General features: G+C 49.9%; 1 protein-coding gene across 2 annotated transcripts in view; it reads right to left on the bottom strand.

Annotated features, from left to right (window-relative positions):
• ANKRD13B (ankyrin repeat domain 13B) overlaps nucleotides 1–20,301 on the bottom strand; it is a 30,115-nt gene extending 9,814 nt beyond the window's left edge. For both annotated transcript variants that reach the window (XM_049771644.1, XM_049771653.1), the window contains exon 1: nucleotides 20,126–20,301. In XM_049771644.1, coding sequence (XP_049627601.1) covers nucleotides 20,126–20,239 — 114 coding nt within the window. In that variant the 5' untranslated portion in view covers nucleotides 20,240–20,301. The remainder of the gene's footprint in view (nucleotides 1–20,125) is intronic.
• Nucleotides 20,302–22,601: the final 2,300 nt, after the last annotated feature.

The raw sequence follows: 22,601 nt of genomic DNA, 5'->3' as shown, positions 1-22,601 counted from the left end.
TTTGGGAGGACCATATGGGACACCGGGGGATCGAACCACAGTCCTTCCTTGGCTAGCGCTTGCAAGACAGACACCTTACCTCTAGCGCCACCTTCCCGGTCCCAGGTATGAGATCTTTGAGTCTCTGTTGAGTACTAAATTTCACATGTGCAGAACGATACTTATCAAAACCAGCAGAAATATAACAATCTATAATCCAGGGGGAAAGAATTTATCTGAGTATATTCAGAAATTATGAAGATGAGCATTTCAATAGGCTCAAAACCTAACGAAAAGGGCTGGAGTGGTAGCACAATGGTAGGACATTTGCCTTGCACACAAAGGACCCAACCCCAAAGAACCTTGGTTCGATTCCTGGCAACCCATACGTTCCCCCAAGCCAGCCAGGGACAATTTCTGAGCACAGAGCCAGGAGTAACTCCTGAGTACTGCCAGGTGTGATCCAAAAACAAAACAAACAAACAACACACACACACACACACACAAAACCTCTAAAGAAAAAAATCATAATGGAAACACTGGAAATAACAAGTATTAATAATTGGGGCCAGAGAGACAGGTGGGCTGAGTATACACGCTGCTGAGTGTATACACTCTGAGAATATGTCCCCAATGCCAAAAATATATGATATTTAAAATGAAAACCTAACTGGATGAAATTAACTATATAGATGTAAAATTAAAACATCCGTGAGTTGGTGAGAACACCCCAGGACAGGTCTGATGAACCAGAGTAGCGACGGAGAAATAATACCAAGCCAGTCAGGACAGATGCATCAAAGTCAGCCTCCTTTTTGCCTCATGGACTCTCTCTGCCATGTGCTCTCTCTTCACTCCCCAAAAGCCAGCACTGCTCTCTCTTAATTATCTAGAACCGGGGCCGGGCGGTGGCGCTGGAGGTAAGGTGCCTGCCTTTCCTGCGCTAGCCTAGGACGGACCGCGGTTCGATCCCCCGGCGTCCCATATGGTCCCCCAAGAAGCCAGGAGCAACTTCTGAGCGCATAGCCAGGAGTAACCCCTGAGCGTCACAGGGTGTGGCCCAAAAACCAAAAAAAAAAAAAAAAAAAAAAAAAAAAAAAAAAAAATTATCTAGAACCAAATCCACCAGAGTGGGGGAAGGTCCTGTAATTCAGATGGGCTTTCTTTTTTTTTGGGGGGGGGTCACACCCAGTGTTGCTCAGGGGTTACTCCTGGCAGGCATGGGGGACCATATGGGACACCGGGATTCGAACCAACCACCTTTGGTCCTGGATCGGCTGCTTGCAAGGCAAACGCCGCTGTGCTATCTCTCTGGGCCCTCAGATGGGCTTTCTATATCAAAGGAAGAGGTAACCAGGAAGAGAAATTGGGGGAACACCTTTGTTTAGGGTTTTAGCTAGGTATTATCTTATATATAGACACTACAAAAATAATTTTGGTAAAAAAAAGAATAATAGGGGCCGGAGAGATAGCATGGAGGTAAGGTGTTTGCCTTTCATGCAGGAGGTCATCGGTTCGAATCCCGGCGTCCCATATGGTCCCCCGTGCCTGCCAGGAGCAATTTCTGAGTCTGGAGCCAGGAATAACCCCTGAGCACTGCCGGGTGTGACCCAAAAACCAAAAAAAAAAAAAAAAAAAAAAAAGAATAATAATTTTGGTGGGGCAAAGGGCTCCCAAGGGGTGCTTAGGGGTCTGGGGGAGTGGGGTCCACGATGGATTCTCAGTCAGCCAGACCTGCAGTCTAACATAAGGGCCTGAGCATCCAAGACTGCTCAGACCCTCAGGGCCAGAGATTACCTGGGCCACTGTTCCAGCAGTGTTTGGAGACTCCAGGCCTGTTTTCAAAATGCTCAAGAAACTATGTGGTACTAGGAACTAAAACTGAGTTGACCTAACAAGTATGCTAACTGTTCCACTATCTCCTGCCGGCTCCTAGACACTACAGAATTTTTAAAAATCGATGAACTTGAAACATAATTATAAAATTACCCAAATTGATATGCAGACAAATAAACAGATTCAACAACTTTTAAAGAACCTCAGTAATCTGCAAGAGGCTACCAAGCATTTGAATATAGTCAATTAAGTGTCCAAATGATAAGCTAAAGAGGAGAACAATTGGACTCCCATATAGGAATAATAACCAAAATTTCCCAAATTTGATTTTAAAGTACTGTTGTGAGGTGGTGGAAGTGTTGTTGAAGCAATAGTACTGTAGGTAGGCTCTTGTCCTGCATGGAGCCAACCAGGGTGGTTTGATCCCAGGCACCACATATGGTTCGCTTAGCCTCTCCAGGAGTGATCCCTGAATGCAGAGTCAGAAGTAAGCATTGAGCACCGCAGGATATGGCCAAAAAACTAAACATACAAATACTGTAGGGGAGGGGGTGGGTGGCATTGTGGATAACTTAACAGCTTAGAGCTCCTGAAGATCTGAGCACAAAGTCACAATTTCAGTGCCTGGACCAGAGAGAGAGTACAGCAGGTGGTGTTTGCCTTGCATGTGGCTGACCTCGGTCTGATTCCTGGCATCCTGTATGTTTCTCTAAGCATTGCCATGAGCACTGCCAGGTGCAACCAAGAAACAAACAAACAAACTACATTTGATCCCCCATACTATCACATTCTGAGCACAACACTTGCACCACTGGTGACTGTGTTCCAGCTCCAGAAATGATTCATTGGTTTTTTTTTTATTGTTGTTGTTATTTGTTTTAGGGTTAGGGTTAGGATGAGGCTTAGGGTAGCAGAGTTAGGGTTAAGGCTAGGTTTAGGTAAGGGCTAGGGTTTGGTTTAGGGTGGCGTTAGGGTGCACACAACTGAGTTCTGCACTTTAGTTCGGCCCAAGTGAGCACTAAGTAAAGAGGTGTGGCCATTGGTGAAAACTGCACTGAAGAATCTGAGCACCATGACCCAGAAAGGCAAATGCCTGTGAGCACCACTGTGACTATGGCCCAGTGGCAGGCACAGCCAGAACGTGCCAGTGCTACAACTAAAGGAGGCTGATCCTCACAGTGGTCCTCAAGCTATGGCCTGCGGGCCACATATTGTATTTGTATCTGTTTTGTTTCTTCATTGCAAAATAAGATATATGCAGTGTGCATAAGAATTCGTTCATGAGTTTTGTTTTTACTATAGTCAGACCCTCCAATGGTCTGAAGGACAGTGAACTGGCCCCCTGTTTAAAAAGGACCCCTGCGTCTACAAGAACTACAGTTGAATGGAAGAGCACTGCAAGCACCACAAATAAATGTGCAAGCACTACAGCCCATGTGTGTGCGTGCGTGCGTGTGTGTGTGTGTGTGTGTGTGTGTGTGTGTGTGTGTGTACAGGGACACTTGTGCAAGAAAGTTGACACTAGTGGTAGGATTGGTGTAATATTGTATGTCTAAAACTTAACTATCAACAACTTGGTAAGCATAGTTCTTTAATTAAAAATTAAATTATTAAGTGAAGGCACATGTCAAAAGGACAAGAGACAATTTGAGGGCCTCCCTCTGACAAAATTTGAACCACCTAAATATCATAACAAATAGGGACACTTTCTAAAAATAAAGCACTGTACTTCTGAACACCAGAGATTGATATTACAGCAAATAGGGTGTTTACCTTGCATGCGACTAACCTGGGTTCAATTCCCTGCATCCCATATGGTCCCCCCGAGCATTGCCAGGACTAATTCCTGAGCATAAAGCCAGGAGAAACCCCTGAGTATTGCCAAGTATTGCCCAAAAACAAAACAAAAAATCTCAGGAGCTGGAGCAGTGGCGTGGTGAGATAAGGTGTCTGCCTTGTTGGTGCTAGCCAAGGACAGACTGCAGTTCAATCCCCTGGTATCCCATATGGTCCCCCAAGCCAGGAGCGATTTCTGAACACATAGCCAGGAGTAACCCTGGAGCGTCACTGTGTGTGGGCCCTAGAAAAACAAAACAAAACAAAATCACACACAAAAAAAGCTGAACTTCTTTTGTGTATGTGTGTGTGGAGGGGGAGGCAGCAATCAGAGATTACTCCTGGCTCTGTGCTCCGAAATCAACCCTGGCAGGCTCGGGAGACCATATGGGATGCCAGGAATTGAACCCGGGTCCATCCTAGATCAGCCATATGCAAGGCAAATGCCCTACAATTGTGCTATTGCTCTGGCCCCAAAACGCTGAACTTCTTTTTTTTTTGGGGGGGGGGGAGGTTTTGGGCCACACCCAGTGATGCTCAGGGGTTACTCCTGGCTCTTTGCTCAGAAATCACTCCTGGCAGGCATGGGGGACCATATGGGATTCTGGGATTCAAACCACCATTGGTCCTAGGTCAGCGCTTGCAAGGCAAACGCGCTACTGCTGTGCTATCTCTCTGGCCCCAAAACGCTGAACTTCTATAGACCTATTCTGAATTTCTTCTTGATATGTTTATTTTTTAAGTAATATCTTTATTTAAGCACCATGATCACAAACATATTTTGTTTAGTTTGGCTTTGGTTTTGGTTTTGAGGTCACACCCAGCGACTCTCAGGGGTTACTCCTGGCTCTGCACTCAGAAATTGCTCCTGGGAAACATGGGGTATCATATGGGATGCTGGGATTCCAACTACCATCAGTCCTGGGTTGGCTGCATTCAAGGCAAATACCCTACTGCTGTGCTATCTCTCCAGTTTAATTACAAACATATTTGTAGTTGGCTTTCAATCATAAAAAAGGGGCCAGAGAGATAGCATGGAAGTAGGGCATTTGCCTTGCATACAGAAGGTCAGTGATTTGAATCCCAGCATCTCATAAGTTCCCCCCGAGCCTGCCAGGAGCGATTTCTGAGCATAGAGCCAGGAGTAACCCCTGAGCGCCGCCGGTGTGACCCCACCCCAAAAAAAAGAATGCCACCTCGGGGTTCTGGAGCAATAGCACAGCAGGTAGGATGTTTGTCTTGCACATTGCCTACTTGGGACGGACCAGGGTTTGATTCCCTGACATCCCACATGGTTCCCTGAGCCTTCCAGGAGCTATTTCTGAGAGCAGAACCAGGAGTAATCCCTGAGTGCCTCTGGGTGTGGCCCCAAAACCTAAATAAATGTTTAAAAAAAATCACCTCTGGGCCCAGAGAGATAGCACAGCAAAGCAGCCGATCCAGGACTAAAGGTGGTTGGTTTGAATCCCGGTGTCCCATATGATCCCCCATGCCTGCCAGGAGCTATTTCTGAGCAGATAGCCAGGAGTAACCCCTGAGCACCGCTGGGTGTGACCCAAAAACTAAAAAAAAAAAAAAAAAATCACCTCCCTTCACCAGTGCAACATTGTCACCTCCAATGCCCCCTTATTTCTCCTCCCCAACCCCCTGATGTATTTGTGACAGACATTCTACTTCTCTCACTCTCTCTTTGCTCTTACTAAATTTTGTTGGAGCAAGAAATATAAAGTGGGGGCCGGAGAGATAGCATGGAGGTAAGGTGTTTGCCTCTCATGCAGGAGGTCATCAGTTCGAATCCCGGCGTCCCGTATGGTCCTCCCGTGCCTGCCAGGAGCAATTTCTGAGCCTGGAGCCAGGAATAACCCCTGAGCACTGCCGGGTGTGACCCAAAAACCACAAAAAAAAAAAAAAAAAAAAGAAATATAAAGTGAATTTGCTTGTGTCTGCTAAGGAAACAGGTTGTGGTGTGGGAGGGAAACTGGGGACACTGGTGGACGGAAGGTCACACTAGTGGTGGGATTGATGTTAGAACATTATCTGACTGAAACAACTGTATTTTAAAAAATTTGTAAATCAGAGTGTTTTAATAAAAATAAAATTTAAGAAATAAAAATGAAGGAAAGAGAGAGGAAACACTGCAATAGGTTGAATGCTAAACTTTTCCAAAAATATATCTACCTCCATATATATATAGAACCTGTGAATATGACCTTACTTGAAAAAAACGTCTGCAGAAGTAATTAAACTAAGGACCATAGGGGGTGCGATCAGGAGGAGTAGCCTGGAATAATGCAAGCAGGTCTTCAATCTGATAACAAGCCTTTTTAAGACACAGAGGGAAGTAGTCTGTGAAGATGGGGGTTTTGGAGAGCTGGGGGGCTCTAACCAAGGAAGGCCTAGATCCATCAGCTTCTGGAAGAGCTGGAAGAGCTTGAAGAGCAAAGATTCTCCATAGAACCTTGACTTATAGGGAATGGGCTCTAATGGGTTTGGATTATAGTTTCTCCAGCTGTGACAAATATTATTTTATTTGAGAGGGGTCACACCAGCAATGCTTAGTGGTCGACTCCTGGCTCTGCACTCAGGAATTACTCCTGGTTGTGCTCAGGGGTGCTGGGGATAGAATCCAGGTCCGCCACATACAAAGCAAATGCCCAACCTGCTCACTCCAGGCTCAAGAATATTCTTTTTTATTTTTAATTTTTGAGGGGAGGATTACTCCTAGCTCTGTGCTCAGGGAACATTCCTAGTAGGACTCAGGGTTTACTCCTGGCTCTGCTTAATCAATGTGATGGGGATTGAACCCACGTTGGCCATGTGCAAAGCAAGTGCCCTACCTTCTGTACTATTGTTCTGGTCTTGCCTAGGGGAGGAAATATTTTTTGTTTGTTTTTTGAACCACACCCAACAGTGCTCAGAGATTGCTCCTTGCTCTTCACTCAGAAATTGCTCCTGGCAGGCTCATTGGATCATATGGGACTCAGGGGATCAAACTCGATCTGCTGTGTGCAAGGCAAACCCTATTTGCTGTGCCATTGCTCCAGCACCACTGACCCCTATTTTGTTGTTTTAACCCACCTAGTTTGTGATAATTTTTTTTTGGGGGGGGGGTTATCTCACTCAGCTGAGCCCAGGGCTTACTCCTAGCTTTACACTTAAGAATTGAACCAAGGTTGGCCAAGTGCAAAGCAAGCATCCCACCTGTTGTACTATTGCTCCAGCCCCAAGTGACAACTTATTTTTGGAACTAATACAATAATAAATTCACAGAATCAAGGAACTCATTGAATCCTAAGTATAAAAAAATTACAAATAGGGGCAGGAGAGATAGCAAAGAAGGTAAAGTGCTTGCCTTGCATGCAGCCAACCCAGGTTCAATCCCAGGCATCCTACATGGTCCCCGGAACCCACCAAGTATGATTCTTCAGCACAGAGTAAGGAATAATCCCTGAATATTACCAGGTGAGACTCCAAAACCCAATACCCATCCAAAAAAGAGTACTACACCAAGGCCCATTGTAATCACAAGCTAAATATCAACAATAAAGTTAAAATCTAAGGGGCCGAAGCGGTGGTACAGAGCTGTAAGGCATTACCTTGCCGGTGCTAGCCTAGGACAGTCGAGGTTCAATCCCCCAGCATCCCATATGGTCTCCCAAGCCAGAAGTGATTTCTTTTGTTGTTGTTGTTGTTTTTGGGTCACACCCGGCAGTGCTCAGGGTTACTTCTGGCTCTACACCAGGGATCTCAAACTCAATTTACCTGTGAGCCGCAGGAGGCAAAGTTGGGGTGATCCTTGAGTGCAAAGTCAGTAGTAAGCCTTGAACATTGGGGGGTGTGACCCAAACAACTAAAACAAAACAAAACAAAAAAAGATTCCTCTAGGGCAGGGCCACAAAATGTTGTACAGAGGGCCACTTGCGGCCCATGGGCCATGAGTTTGAGACCCCTGCCTAAGCTCAGAAATTGCTCCTGGCAGGCTCGGGGGGCCATATGGGATGCTGGGATTCGAACCACTGTCCTTCAGCATGCAAGCCAAATGCCTTACCTCCATGCTATCTCTCCGGCCCTCAGGAGCGGTTTCTGAGCTCATAGCCAGGAGTAACCCCTGAGCATCACTGGGTGTGGCCAAAAAAACAAAAACAAAAACAAAAAAAGTTAAAATCTTAGTAGTATTCTGAGAAATGAAATATGATGTATGGGAAAACATATAGAAAGTGGGGTAGAAGAGATAGAACAGGGGCAAGCACATTTGCCTTCCACGCTAGTGAGCACTAGTTTTATCTCTAGCACCACAGGATCCCTTGAGTACCATCAGGAGTGACTCCTAAGCACAGAGCCAGGAATAATCTCTAAGCACTGCTGAGTGTGACCCAAAACCAACCCCTAAAATACATAGAAAGTACTGATACTGGAAATAGTTCCTCATCAGAAACACTGCATGCTAGAAACAAAATATGTGGGGCCAGAACAGCATTATAGCAAACAGGTAGTTTGCTTTGCATGTGGCAGACTGGGGTTTGATCCCCAGCATCCCATATGGTCCCCTAAGCCTGCCAGGAGTGATTCCTGAGCACAGAACCAGGAGCAGTCCCTGAGCACTGCTGTGTTTGGCCCAAAATCAAGAGGGAGAGAGGGAGAGAAAGGGAGAGAGAGGGAGAGAGAGGGAGAGAGAGAGAGAGAGAGAGAGAGAGAGAGAGAGAGAGAGAGAGAGAGAGAGAGAGAGAGAGAGAGAGAACAATGCAATGGAATGTGAAATGCCAGGGATGAAACTGGAGTCAGCTGCATGCAAGACAGATGTATCAATCCCTGTACTATCTGTCTAGTCCCTAGAGAGATGAAGTCTGTTTATCTAGAATTCTATACCCAATGAAAACATCCTTCAACCATGAAGAAGAAGCAGAGACTCTTAGGACAAACAAAAGGTAAAAGAACTTAGCACTTATGCGAGAAATGTTAAAGGAAATTATTCAGGTAGAAGGAAAATGATACCAAATAGAAACTCGGATCAATACAAAGGAATGAAGAGTGCCCAAGTGGTAAATCTGTAAGTATCATAAAGATAATAAAATATTTAAAACCCACAAGAATAAAGAGTACAGAAATGTCAGCAGATGGGATATTTCAACACATCTCTAGAACATGGAAAATGGCTGAGGCAATTCAAGTGACTTGGGAAAGCAGAGTATACCTCAGTTCTTTGGGATTTTTTGTTTGTTTTTATTTTGGGGCCACACCCAGTGACAATCAGGGGTTACTCCTGGGTATGCACTCAGAAATTGCTCCTGGCTTGGGGGACTATATGGGGCACTAACCATCCTAGGTTAGTGCATGCAAAACAAATGCCCTACCACTTATGCCACTGCTTTGGCCCCAGAACCCCAGTTCTTGGGGGATCCCAGGGATCAGCAAGCAGATCATTTACTAGCACCAATAAAAGGTGCTAAACATTCAGGTAGTAGTAGTGGGAGCAGCAGGATGGGAGTAAAACTCAGCCCTGAGCACAGAATGGCTGGTTGGAATACTCAGAATCTAAGGCACCAGAGAAGCTGTAGAGGGATGAAGGTACCTGTTCCACAAGGCCAACCCTGGTTTGAATCCCAGCAGTACATGGTCAGAGAGCTAGAGGAAGAGCCAAAGCAAAGAGCTAGAAGGAGCCCCTGAATACAGTCCAGTATGGCCCTCAAACAAGAAGCAAGGTAATTAATAAATCCTCAGGCCAGAACCAGAATGATAGCACAGTGAATAGGGTGTGTTTGCCTTGCATGTGTCCAACCCAGGTTCAATCCCCAGCATCCTATATGGTCCCCAAGCCTACCAGGAGTAAGTTCTGTGTTCAGAGCCAGGACTAACCACTAAGCATTGCTGGGATGTAACCCAAAAACAAACAAAAAGAATTTGAACCTGAGTTGTAGCTATAGTAGACTGGCCTAAGGGTAAAGTAATGGGGTTGACATTAAAAACTGGTCCAATGAAACCCTAGTCTCCTAGCTGGAAATTGGGGGACTTGGCTTGTTTTAGACATACGCAGAGGTGCCAGGAATTAAAGCTGGGCCTCCTGCTTGCAAAGCATGTGCTCAGACTATTGTGTTATCTCTCCAGCCACAAACTAGTGAACTCTTCATTGAAGAAATGAGATCTCTGGAAATCCTATTATAAGCAGACCAGTAGCACCCCTGTATCAATAAACACTTCATTCTCACTCTCAAATATACTCCAATAGCCAGTATGTCCAAAAGAACATTTGAGGAAAGCTGCTGCAGCAGACTCGAGGTGAATCAAATCAGCCCAAAGAGGCTAGAAACACAGAAGAAACAGGCCAGTGCAGGAAATACGGGTTTCTTCTGTTATCTAGAAGCATGGCATTTTGGGAGGACACCACACCCAGATGTGCTCAGAGCTTACTCCTGGCTCTGAGCTCAGGGGAGCAGAGGGGGTGCCAGTGTCAGGGCTCAAAGCTGGGTCAGCCATGTGTAAGGCAAGTGACCTACCAGCAGTACTATTGCTCCAGACCTGAAGCACAGTATTCTTTTTTTTTTTTTTTTTCTGGGGGTTGGGGTGGGTCACACCCAGCAGTGCTCTGTGTTCAAAATCACTCTGGGCGGGCCCGGAGAGATAGCACAGCTGCGTTTGCCTTGCAAGCAGCCGATCCAGGACCAAAGGTGGTTGGTTCGAATCCTGGTGTCCCATATGGTCTCCCGTGCCTGCCAGGAGCTATTTCTGAGCAGACAGCCAGGAGTAACCCCTGAGCATTGCCGGTGTGGCCCAAAAACAAAAACAAAAACAAAAAAAAATCACTCTGGGCAAGCTCTGGAGAACATATGGGAAGCTAGGGATGGAAACCAGGTTGACTGTGTGCAAGGTAAATGCCCTATCCTAAGTGCTATCACTCCAGCCTCAGTATTCTTGATTAATTTGGTAGGTAATATTATGGGCATCAATAAGCACTGAAAAAGGGGGCCAGAGAGATAGTACAGTGGGTAGGACATTTGTCTTGCATGCAATCGACTTGAATTCTATTCCTGGCAGGGTCCCCTGAGTTCACCAGGAGCGATGACTGGTGAACAGAGCTGGAGTGCTCCTAAGCACCACTGGGTGTGGGCCAAAATTAAAAAAACAACAACATAGGGGCTGGAGAGATAGCATGGAGGTAGGGCTTTTGCCTTGCATGCAGAAGGATGGTGGTTCGAATCCCGGCATCCCATATGGTCCCCTGAGCCTGCCAGGAGCGATTTCTGAGCGTACAGCCAGGAGTAATCCCTGAGCGCTGCCGGGTGTGACCCAAAAACTAAACAAAACAAAAATAGCACTGGGAAATCAGAAAGATACTACAAGGGTAAGGCACTTGCCTTGCATGCAGCTGACCCTTGTTCAATAATCCCCATACATACATGGTCCCAAGCACTGCTGGGGTCAGAACTGAGTATAAAGTCAGAAAAGCCTCTGAACACCACTGGACATGGCCAAGCCCTCTTTCCCCACCTCCTCCTGCAAAAAGGACACAGGATTGGTGGAAAAAGACAGGCCTGTGAACCTTCTCTTTCCTGTTTTTTCCTTCCAGTGCCCCCCTTGGCCACACCTGATCATTCTCCCACCAGAGAACATAGGACTTCATCTCTTCATTTTATTTCACCCTACTCATGTCACACATCAGCAAAACCTGACCTTAGACACTCTATTTCAGTGTCTTCTCTGAGGATCTCACCACCCAAAAGCTGCCAGGCCGTCACCTTATGTGGTCCTGCTCTCCTGACCCCTCTTTTGGTTGAGGTCAATTCTCCCTGCCCAAGGCAGCTGTCATTAGCCTGTGAGATGTTACGTGGATCCTTGGTTGCGGTACTCTCACAATTGCCAGGGTACTTGCCAGGGTCCCACATATGGCTATGTTACTTGCCTACTGAGCTACGGTGTATGTCAAGGGCCTCACATGTCAGGGTTTGTGGTGTGGGCACATATGACTACTTGGGAGTCGCATGCAAGCTGTGGTTCCCAAACAATTCAGGTTGTAGAGCTCCTCAGGCCTGGCTTTGAAACTCACACACCTTTAGTTGTGGTACTTGTACACACCTGACTGTCATGGGAATCAGACATCATTGTGGCACTGGTTGTCCCACACAGTAGACAGGACCAGGCTTGGCACTTGCAGGCAAACAAGAGATCAAGCTCATGGCCACACGCTTACAAGGCAGTGGCTTCAGATACTGAACCCATGACAGAGCCTACTGTTTTTCTTCCTGTATTCATATGCTTCATCCCCACTCCACTCCTGCACACCTTCCTGACCCCACTGCTCCTAAAAGCCCCAAAATCCCACAAGTATCTTCTCCCTCGAATCCTTCAAGTACCCATTTAAATGTCATCTTCTTAGAATGTCCTGACAAACCGTCTCCATGACAAATGCCTTTATTTTTTCCTGTTGCCTCTTCTGCTTAGTTTTCTTCCAGGATTCAATTGCTGGTTTGGGACTGGAGAGAGAGAGTTGTGGACGAAGACACTGGCCTCACATGCAGCTCACCCCAGTTTGCTCTCCTGAGCACCAACCACATGTCATGCCAGGAGCACAAAACTAGGCACTGTTGGATGTTCTCACCAAATCACACCCACACCCCTAAATTTCTTGTTTGCTTTTCATTGTGTTCTCACCTAGAAAGGAAGTCCCGGGCCCGGAGAGATAGTAAAGCGGTGTTTGCCTTGCAAACAGCCGATCCAGGACCAAAGTTGGTTGGTTCGAATCCCGGTGTCCCATATGGTCCCCCGTGCCTGCCAGGAGCTATTCCTGTGCAGACAGCCAGGAGTAACCCCTGAGCAATGCCAGGTGTGGCCCAAAAACCAAAAAAAAAAAAAAAAAAGAAAAGAAAAAAAAAGAAAGGAAGTTCCACAAAACCCCTGTTTTACTCAATACTATATCCCCAGGCACTAGGCAGCACTGCATGTAACTGGTGCTTGATTAGAACACAAATACAGAAGATGATCTTTGTTCTGGATTTTTTGAAGGTTTTGGATTTTTTTTTTTTTGCTAGTTGAATTTTTCCTTTAAATTTAGTTGCTGAGGATTAATAAATTATTCATGATTGGGTTTCAGGCATACAATGTTCCAAAAGCAATTCCTTCACCAGTATTCACTTCCCTTCACCAATGCCCCCTCCCCGTTTCCCTCCCACCCACCAACCTACCTCTGTGACAGGCACTTTTTAGAGATGCATTTGGCACTGTTACTGATAGGTCTCATGCATCCTTTACCACCTTTCAGTATCCCTCCTCCTAACTGACCATTTCCATTCACCACTGTGGCATTGTTCTCTTTCCTGCCCTATTCGTCCCCCATTGGCATGCTTCCCACTGAAGACCACTACTGCCACGCCCAGCACTGCTCAGGGCTTACTCTTGGCTCTGTGTTTAGGGATCACAGAAGAAGAGCTAACAGGACCAAGTACAATGAGGGAGTTCAAATGCAGGTTAGCTGCGTACAAGGCAAGCTTAATTTACCCCTGTACTATCTCCCTGGCCCTTTCTTTTTCTTTTTCTTCTTCATTTTTTTTTTAAAGTGCTTTGTTTTGTGCTATGCTGGTTCAGTGTTCAGTGGCTGCTCACAGCAGTGTCTGGAGAAACACAAGATGCTGGGAATCAAACCCAAAGCTCCCGCATACAAAGCATGCAAACTAGTTCTTTGAGCTCTCTCACCAACCCAGAGGATAATCTTTGGAGAACAGGGTGGCAAAGGCAATGATGCATAAAATTAGTAAACCAAAAAATAGCCATAAACCTATCCTGCTAGACTTAAGGAAGGAATCATGAAGAGTGTGCATGTGGGGACTGAGGGAGCGAGGGCAGAGGCAGAGTATGGAAATGTTACTTGTCACTTGTCTGTGGCAGTGAAATATCTCAAAACACGAATATGATCTCTTAAAACATTTAGGGGACTGAAGAGATAACACAGCAGGTAAGATACTTGCTTTGCACACAGCCAACCTGGATACAATCCCTGATACTCCATTTGTGTCCCTGAACTTGCTAGGAGTGATTCCTGAGAACAGAGCCAGGAGTAAGCCCTGAGCACTGTCAGGAGTATACCCCAGCCCCAGCACCACTAGGAATAACCCCAAGCAGAAAGCCAAGAATAGTTCCTCAAAAGCACTGCCACCTGTGCCCCCAAAACAAAGATAACTACCTTTAGGGAGCCCAAGAGGTGGTACAATGAAATGGGATTATTTGTCCCTCAGCACCTCTCTGTATGCCTCCTGCAAAAAATAAAACTGCAGATAATAGAGCGGTAAGAGACTTGCCTTGCCAGCAGCTGACCCTGGTTTGGTCTCAGGCACTACATATGGTTCTTTGAGCATCATCAGATATAATCCCTGAATGCCCAACCTACACCCCCAATAAGTAAAAATCCAACATATAAAATAATTTAAGAGTTTGGGAAGCCAGCTCAGGGATCATGCCTTGTATGCACAAAAACTCATTTGATCCCCTGAACCTCGTGGTAACCTTAAGCACCACCAGGTGCTTCTACTGCCCTCACCCTCACCGTGGCAGGGCCTGAGTAATGCAGCAGTCTAACTGGCACTGAACCATCAGTCCAGTCAGCCAAGTATTTCTGAGAGTGTATCTTCGGAGCACAGCTTGGGAGGTTCCAAAAACAAATAAAAAGGAAAGAGTTTAGTGTATATACATTTTAAAACATAACATGGGTTGGCCCTTCTCCAGTTTTAAATATACTAGGAGAATAAGAAATTAAAAGGGGGGCCTGGAGAGATAGCACAGTGGCGTTTGCCTTGCAAGCAGCCGATCCAGGACCAAAGGTGGTTGATTCAAATCCCAGTGTCCCATATGGTCCCCCGTGCCTGCCAGGAGCTATTTCTGAGCAGACAGCCAGGAGTAACCCCTGAGCACCGCCGGGTATGGCCCAAAAAACAAAAAAAAAAAAAAAACAAAAAAAAAAAAAAAAAGAAATTAAAAGGGGCCAAAGAAATAGTGCTGGAAAAGGAGCTAGGTTCAATCCAGGGCACCACAACACCTGAGTACTTCCAAGAGCAGTCCCAAGCACAGGGATGGTTGTGGTCCAATCACAAAAATTAAAAAATAAAAAAAACTCAAAGTATGTCTGCCTGGCTCTGGGGCCCTCACAGGTGGAAGTGCCATCAGTGCCACACAGGTGGGAGCACCCCTTACTCTTTGCCTATGATGGGTAAGTGCTGACCTTGGGTTCTGAGGACTGGGGGAATATGGCAAATCACTGGCAGAGTGGGGGCTGGTGCAGGAGGTCAGGAGATGGCTTTTCTTCCCAGAGGGGCCTGCAGTTGAGCCAGTCTGGCCTCCCACCAGGCCTGTCCCAGATGATCCAGAGCAGCTAACAAGGCCCCAGGGAGCAGACAAGCACTGCCTTGCCCAGGGCTGCCCGAACCCCCCTCTCAGGTGCTTGCTCAAGGCCCCAGGGAAAGGCTGGTACTCCCCCCAGTGTGTGAGGTCTCCAGCTCTGCTGCTATGTTCCAATAGTCATGCCCCAGTCTCCACACAGGTCCCTAGACGCTACTGTTTTCTAGGCCCATATGAACCCTGTGTAAACTCAAATCCCAAAGCAGTTCCCCGCCTGCCTTGTCCAGGGCCCAGGCAGAGAATTCATCATGGTCTACAGAGAAGGCCTGCAGCTGCATAAAGGCTAGCGTGAGGGGTTCCTGAGCAACCCACCCTCTCTCTCCACCAGATATGTTTCACCTACTTGGCTGCCCTCAGTTAGAGATAAAATGGGGGTGTAGATTGGGGTCTTAGGCAATGGAAAGGGCTTGGAAAGGCAGGAATCAAGCATCACATGCAGGATCCATGGCTTTGATTCCTGACACCACTTGGAGAGACCTGCCCCATAGCACCTTCAGGTTCCCCTTCCCTAAAAAAGGGAAGAGATAGCCCAAAGGTCTGGATTGTAGAGGTCTTAGATCTAGAGGCTCTGCAGACCCTGGCACAACTGGCTTAGCTATAGGGTCTTAGCAAAATCAGGCAGCTCCACAGAGGGGCCAGATATTGCTGAATGTGGTTCCTCAGCACAGTCTGGGAGCCCTTCCCCCCAAAAGCAGAGGTCTTTTGGATTTAGGAGTTGGGGCTCCCTAGACAGAGAGCCTCTCTGCTTCTACTCAAGTGTGGGGACACAGGACACATCTATGCAGAGGACACAGGTCTAAGGACACACATATGTTTTGGTTGGGTTTTGGGCCACATCTGCCAGGGGTTCATGATAAACAGGGGTTCACTCCAAGCAGTGCTCATGGGACCATGCAGTGCTGGGGATCACTGGATCCCCAGATCCCCTGAATGCAAAGCACTGAGGCATTTATACTACTGGACCATTTCCTGGGACATGCTAAGAATCTGTACACCCCTGGAGGTGTCTCCTCAAGTGTAAGACACACATGGCTGTGAGCAGTCTCTGGGCACAACACCCCATGCACAAGCTGGAGCTTTGTCAAATTTGTTCAGAAGTAAGGACTGGAGAGATAGCACGAAGGTAAGAGGTTTGCCTTGCATGCAGAAGGATGGTGGTTCGAATCCCAGCATCCCATATGGTCCCCCGAGCCTGCCAGGAGCGATTTCTGAGCGTAGAGCCAGGAGTAACCCCTGAGCGCTGCTGGGTGTGACTCCCCCAAAAATTGTTCAGAAGTAGCAGAATTCTTTTGTTAGGGAAAATTTACTGATATCTGGCTTGAACATGGTGCTGGAGGAGGAGGAGGAGGGCCAGACTGTGCCATTCTTCCCTACCCCGCCCTCCCACCATGCAGCAGAGACTCTGGGAGCCGCCTGTCTGCCTGTGGCACTGATGAGATGCAGAAGGTGGAGGCAGGGCCATGACGGCTAAGCTGAGCACTCAGGGTGGCCCTGCTGCCTTTCCATGTTCCCACATCCTCTATCCCACATACATAGGTCCTCTCCCTCTTCCCAGAACACAGACTGCCTTTTTCTTTTCTTTTCTTTTGCCACACCCAGCTGTGCTCAGGGCTTACTCTTAGCTCTGTGCTCAGCTCAGAGATCATTCCTGACAGGGCTTAAGGGACCACATGTGGTGCCAAGGATCAAACCTAGGTCAGCTGCAAACAATTCAAGCATCCATCTGCTATTCTATTGCTCCAATTCAGATGATCATGGCCCCTCACTTTGGGGTGTATATGTCTTAGGTGCACTTAGGTTCTGGACACATCCCACACTGTGGGTTGGGGAGCCTCTGTCTGAGCTTCAGGGTGGCAGAGCCATGAGCCCTTTTCTTGCCTCTAGGTCAGAAGGATGGAGGAGCAGGTGGAACAGCCCTAGGAAGGAGAAAGCTGTTTCCTTGGGAGCAGTGATGTGTCCTGAGTGCCTCCCACTAGAGACCAGCTTCTACCCCAGCTCTCCTAGGAGATGCCTCACCTTTACTTACACCCTCGGGGAGTGCAAGGAAGCATGACTCCAGAGCCAGGGCACAGCTGCTCTGCTTGGGAGGGGAGATCTGCCAGGGGCATGACTGCATCCAACCTGAAGGGCACCCAGCAGCACTCAGTAGGGGTCTTCACCTAAACACACCACTGAACACCTCCTGCCTCCAGCCCTGCAAGTGCTCCTGAGCTCCTGGGGGATAAGCCAAGTCCATGCCTCTGCTCTAAGGTCTGCTGGGCTGGATTGGAGACAGCACTGCCAATCCTGTACGTAGGAGGCCTCAGTGGGGCTTTCCTGGAGTGAAGAGGCGGCGGTTATGCCAAGAGCAGGGAAATACAGCTGCTTCGTGCCGAAGACAGTCTGGCCACCTTCTGGGACAGGCAATGCCAGAAGGACCTGAGGTTAGGGACCCCCACCTATCTCCCCCCACTGCTTAGGATGTTTGGGGTTTACTGGATGTTTATTATATCAGGTAGCTGCTCCCCAAGCCCATTCTGTACAGGAAGTGCCTGGGTTGGGCATAGGGAGACTGACACCCTCAGAACTGAGAATGCAGGGGCTGGAGCGATAATACAGCAGTAGGGCATTTGCCTTGCACATGGCTGATCCAGGATGGACTTCAGTTCAATACCCAGTATCCCATATGGTGCCCAAGCCAGGAACGATTTTTGAGAGCATAGGAGCATAGCCAGGAGTAACCCCTGAGCATCACCAGGTATGGTTCAAAAACAAGAGAGAGAGAGAGAGAGAGAGAGACAGAGACAGAGACAGAGAGACAGAGAGACAGAGACAGAGAGACAGAGACAGAGACAGAGAGACAGAGACAGAGAGAAAGAGAGAGAGAGAAGAATGCAGGGCCCAAGTGGGCATTTGTCTCACACATGGCCAAGCTGGGTTTACTCCCTGACATCCCATTTGGTTCCCTTGAGTACACCAGGAGTAATTCCTGAGTGTAGAGCCAGGTAAGTCCTGAACACTGTTGGATATGCACCCACCCACCCCACCCCCCCCAAAAAAAAAAACAACTAAACTAAAAGCTGAGAATGTGTACTCAATACCATTCTAGAGTTTTGTTTTGTTTTGTTTTTAATTTGGCTATTGTTTGTAATCAGAGTTTACTCCTGGTTCTAAGCTCAGGTCCTGGTGATATTACGGGACCATATAGGATACTAGAGATAAAACCCAGGTAGGTTGCATGCAAGGGAAGTGCCCTACCCACTGTATTATCTCTCCAGACCGAGAGTATACTTTAGAATGCAAGTGTCCATCAGAGTTACTCCTGGCATTTAGCCAGGAGCCTTTCCACTAGCCTGAATGGTAGTTTCAGAAGGAGATTCCTGGCCTTGCTCTTTGTGGTTGAAGAAACACTCACCTCAGCGAGTGCCCTGTATTCTGACTGGCCCGGGGCTGCAAGGGTGGGGAAGCAAAAACCTGGTGCCTGGCCTCCATGGGAGAGAAGAGGTGCACTCAGTGGCCCCAAACCCCTCTTGCTGCAGTAGATTCCAGTGCTGCCTACAAGCCTCACTCTGGCAAGATGGCAACTGGCAACAGGGTCAAGACAGCAGGGGAAAGAAGCATTTTACCTCTCTCCAATCTGCAATAAAGGGCTCTCCACCCCACTTGGGCCAAGTGGGGGTCTCCTGGAGATCCAGGCCTTTGCCTGACACTTCACCTTCTTTCTAGAAGTTCTCTCATCACTGCCAGCTATAACCCCTGACTGGCTGTTTTTGTTTGGTTGGTTTATTGGCTTGTTTGTCCTGGGAAGGAAGAATCAGGTGGGCTGCACTCTCTGTGTTTGGTGCCCATGTCCCACTCTTGCAGCAACCCAGTGGGGGTTTCCCCAGAACAGCTGTCTACCGTGTCCCCTAGGGCCCTGAGCTGGTTGCTAGCCCAGCCTACTGAGCTGCATGCTTCAAAGGGATAAGCAGAGTCTCTTTCTGCAGAGCCACTTGGAGAGTCCATGGATAAGCAGAGGCAAAAAGGAAGTTAACATGTCACCAGCCCAGAGGTTTAGATCACCCCAAGATTTCATGCAGAGCTGAATGCCAAGCTGGCCTGCCGTTCTAGGGGTGCCCTTCAAAGTGCTGCCCTCGTCTGAGCCTCCTGAAGCACAGTCTCCAGACTCAACTTCCTGAGACTCAGGAATTGGTCCTCCAAAGGGGACACTACTGTCCAGGAACCCAGATCTCAGACTCAGCCAAGTCTAGGGTACATCCTGGTGCTAGCAGCTCTGGACACAGCCCTGAGCTTGCTTTCCCCACCCTGGAAGGTGACAGGCAAGTTAGGAATGCCTACCTGTGGCCTGGGGCTAGGCAGAGCTGAGAAGTCCCTGCCCTGAGCATGCAGGTCTTAGTGCTAAGAAAAGCACGAATGGCCTCTTCCTTTAGCGTCTCAGCGACCACTAGCCAAAAGCTAGCTGCCCCACCCGTCTGCACAGGCTAACAGAACCGCTGTTCCTTCCTGGGTGCCCAAAAAGCCCCCCGGGCACCAGGGGCCAGGAGAGTGCTTTCAGCACCCGGACAAGACCCTCTGGGGGCTTTCCAAGGGGATCTCTTTCAAAGGGTTCCTGAGTGGGGCAGGGGACATCCCGGAACCCTGCTCTGCCGGAGCAAAAAGATAAAAGCGTTGGCCACCCGGGTACGGGTTACTGGGGTGCCTGGGAGGGTCTCAGCCTCTGATCCCGGACCTGTCACCACCCCGGTACGGTACGCAGCTCTTGCCCCTCCCTTGGTCCCCCCAACACCCACTCACACTCTCTCGCCTCTGCCCCGGGCTAGGGAGCGGACTCTCCCGCCGCATGGAGCATTCCCCGGCTGGCGGAGGAGGGGCGCCGTGGCCCTGGCACCCGCTGGGGAGGGGGGTCCAGAACAAGTGTAGGCCGCCCGTCCGGCCCCTCCGGGCGAGGGGCGCTCCCGTCACCCCTCCCGGTGCCCGAGAACAAAGAAGCGGCTGCAAAGTGGCTGGGGAGGCGGGACGGCCCGCGCCGCGCCCCCTGCCCACGCCGGCCGGCCGGCCAGCCGGGCTTGCCCTGGGGGTCCCGGGAGGCCTCGCGCGCCCCGACGGCGGCTCGGCTTACCTGGCCCTGGCGGAGCTCGTCCTCCAGCTCGCGGGGGCGGTTGTGCCACACGAGGTAGTGCAGCGGGTAGCGGCCCCCGGGCCCCTTCCTGGCGGCGGCCTTGGCGGGGATCATCGCCCGCTCCTCATGCCGGGGCCGCGGCGCCCGGCCGGGGAGAGGGGTGCGCGCCGCAGCCGCAGCCGGGGCGCGGGGCCGGGGCGCGGGGGGCCGGCGCTGCCTGCTCGCGGGGCTGCGGCTCGGGCATGTGCGAGCGGCGCCGGCGGGCGGGAGGGGGCGGCGCGGGCCGCGGGCGTCCTCGCGAGGCGGCGGCGGCGCGGCCTCGCCTCCCGCACCCCCGCACCGTACACAAAGACGCCGCCCGGCGCAGGGAGAGGCGCCCGCAGCGGGAGGGCGCGGGGGCGCACGGGGCGCACGGGGCGCGGGCCCCGGGGACGCGCGCCCGCCCGCCCGCCCCCGGCTCCCCGCAGCCGCATAGCCCGGCCCTCGCCCAGCCCGAGCGGCCGGCGAGGGATGGCGGGGCTGCGGGCCGGCGAGCGGGGCGGAGGGCCCGGAGACCGACCGGGGCCGAGCCGCTCGTTGACAGCTGGGTCCTGCGGCATCATGGGGCTTGTAGTCCGCCTCGTGCACCCCGGGCTAGCCGGTTACAGAAATCCTCCCCCCCCAAAAAAAAATAACTGCTCCCCCAACTGATCGGAGGAGAGAGGCGGGGAGGAGTCAGACCTGGATTGCCAAGGGATTGAAAAGAGATTGAAAAGGGAGCGGGGTCCGGGGGCTGGGAATGGGGTGAGGCGATGGGAGCTGGGACTCACCACCATCACCCCCAACCCCGTCGGCATTTGTTCTTTTGCGCTGTCTTTTTAGGACCCTGCCTAAACCTAACGTGCTGGGAGTGGCCTTCCGGATTGAATTTGGGTTCAGATTCCCAGAAAAGAGGGATGACGAAGGTCTAGATACGCTTGGCGTATCCAGGAATCTGGTACCTGGGATATTCTGAGGAGCCTCTCATGCCCCCATCCCTTTTCGTTAAATGTTAAGCTCTAGGGAATCTCCACCAGGCTGGGGAGACATTCATTCCCCCTAACCCTACACACCTCTGCAGGGCTGCCTGGGGGCCAGAGCAGCGAGGTGGAGAAAGCAGCAGGTGGCAGCTCCCAAGCCCCCTGATTCCACACCCTGATAACTCCAGGTTACAGGAGAGGAGGACTTCTTAGAAAGATTCATGCAGAAACTATGACGAAAAAACAAACAAACACAAAAACAAACAAAAACAAAAAACGGAATTGGCCTCTGTAACCACCTAATCCCAGAGCTGGCGTGCCTTAGCTTGGCTCTGTCCCTCCAGGAGAATGTTTCAGAGCCTTGAGTCCAAATTCATTCTTTTTTAACTTGATTGATTAGTTTTTGGGCCACACCCTGCAGTGTTCAGGGGCGACTCTGGCTCTGCGTTCAGAAATCATCCCTGCAGGCTGGGGGACCACATGGAATACAACCGGGTACCCCCCGGGTCTGCTGCATGCAAGGTAAAAGCCCTATCGCTGTGCTGTCTCTCCGACCCCTCGAATTTATTCTTAATAAAGTTTGACTTTAAACAATTTGTTTCATTTTTCTGGTTTCTTGGACCACTCACTTCCGACCTGAGATGCTGCTGCATACTGCTCCGTCCTGGGGTAACCTAAGGATGTCATGCCTGAGACAGAGGGCAGGACCCGGCACAGTGCCCGCTGGAGCCCATCTTCCCACAAGCCCAGATAAGGGATTGCACACAGCCCGACTGCAAACAACAGTTTAAGAAGTGCTGTGTGAGAGCTACTAGCAAGGGCTTGCAAACTCTCCCGGCCTCCCTCAGGTTCCTTTGTCAGGCCTTCACTCTCCCCTGCACACCCTGCGAGCGGTGCCAGGCTCGGGCGGGAAAGGCTGAGGGTGGAGTGGCCCGCCTCGCCCTTTCTCTAACCTGGGCGGAGCCTGCAGGCGTCTGCTGTCGCCCGGGACCGCTGCCCATCTCTGCCACGAGAGGTCAGCAGAGTGTCGCGCTACAGCCAGAGCTGGGGAGGGGTCTGCGCGGGGGAGAACCAGCTAGGAGGGGCCGGGAGACCGCCTGGATGTTTCTTCATTAAATTGTTTTTAGACCCGCGCGTGTGATTTCTCTTTAGCCCTCCTGCGTCCGGCGGTGGTGATACTTCCAAAGGGAAGTCCTAACCCAATTTTATCCCTAACATCAGGCCCAGGAGCCCCGCTGCAGCTGGGCTGGGGGTGGTGGGAAAGGGGGTTTTAGGAACCAAGTTTGGAAAATGGATCCATGCTTGGGTCGCTTCCAGGTAATCCCCAAGCCAATCAGGAAAAGGGATGGGGTTACTGGGGTCAAGGGTCGCCCTTTTTCCCCTAGAGGGGAAGTGTCAACCACAACTGGGGGATTTAACCCCTGGCCCTCCTAAACTCAACCCAGGTCGCTTGCTTCTGGCCGGCTCCTTGCAGCTGC

Source organism: Suncus etruscus, chromosome 1 (assembly GCF_024139225.1).
Source record: "Suncus etruscus isolate mSunEtr1 chromosome 1, mSunEtr1.pri.cur, whole genome shotgun sequence".
Classification (NCBI taxonomy): domain Eukaryota; kingdom Metazoa; phylum Chordata; class Mammalia; order Eulipotyphla; family Soricidae; genus Suncus; species Suncus etruscus.
Note: the sequence above shows the minus strand (reverse complement) of the source record. Positions and strands in the feature narration are given on the sequence as shown.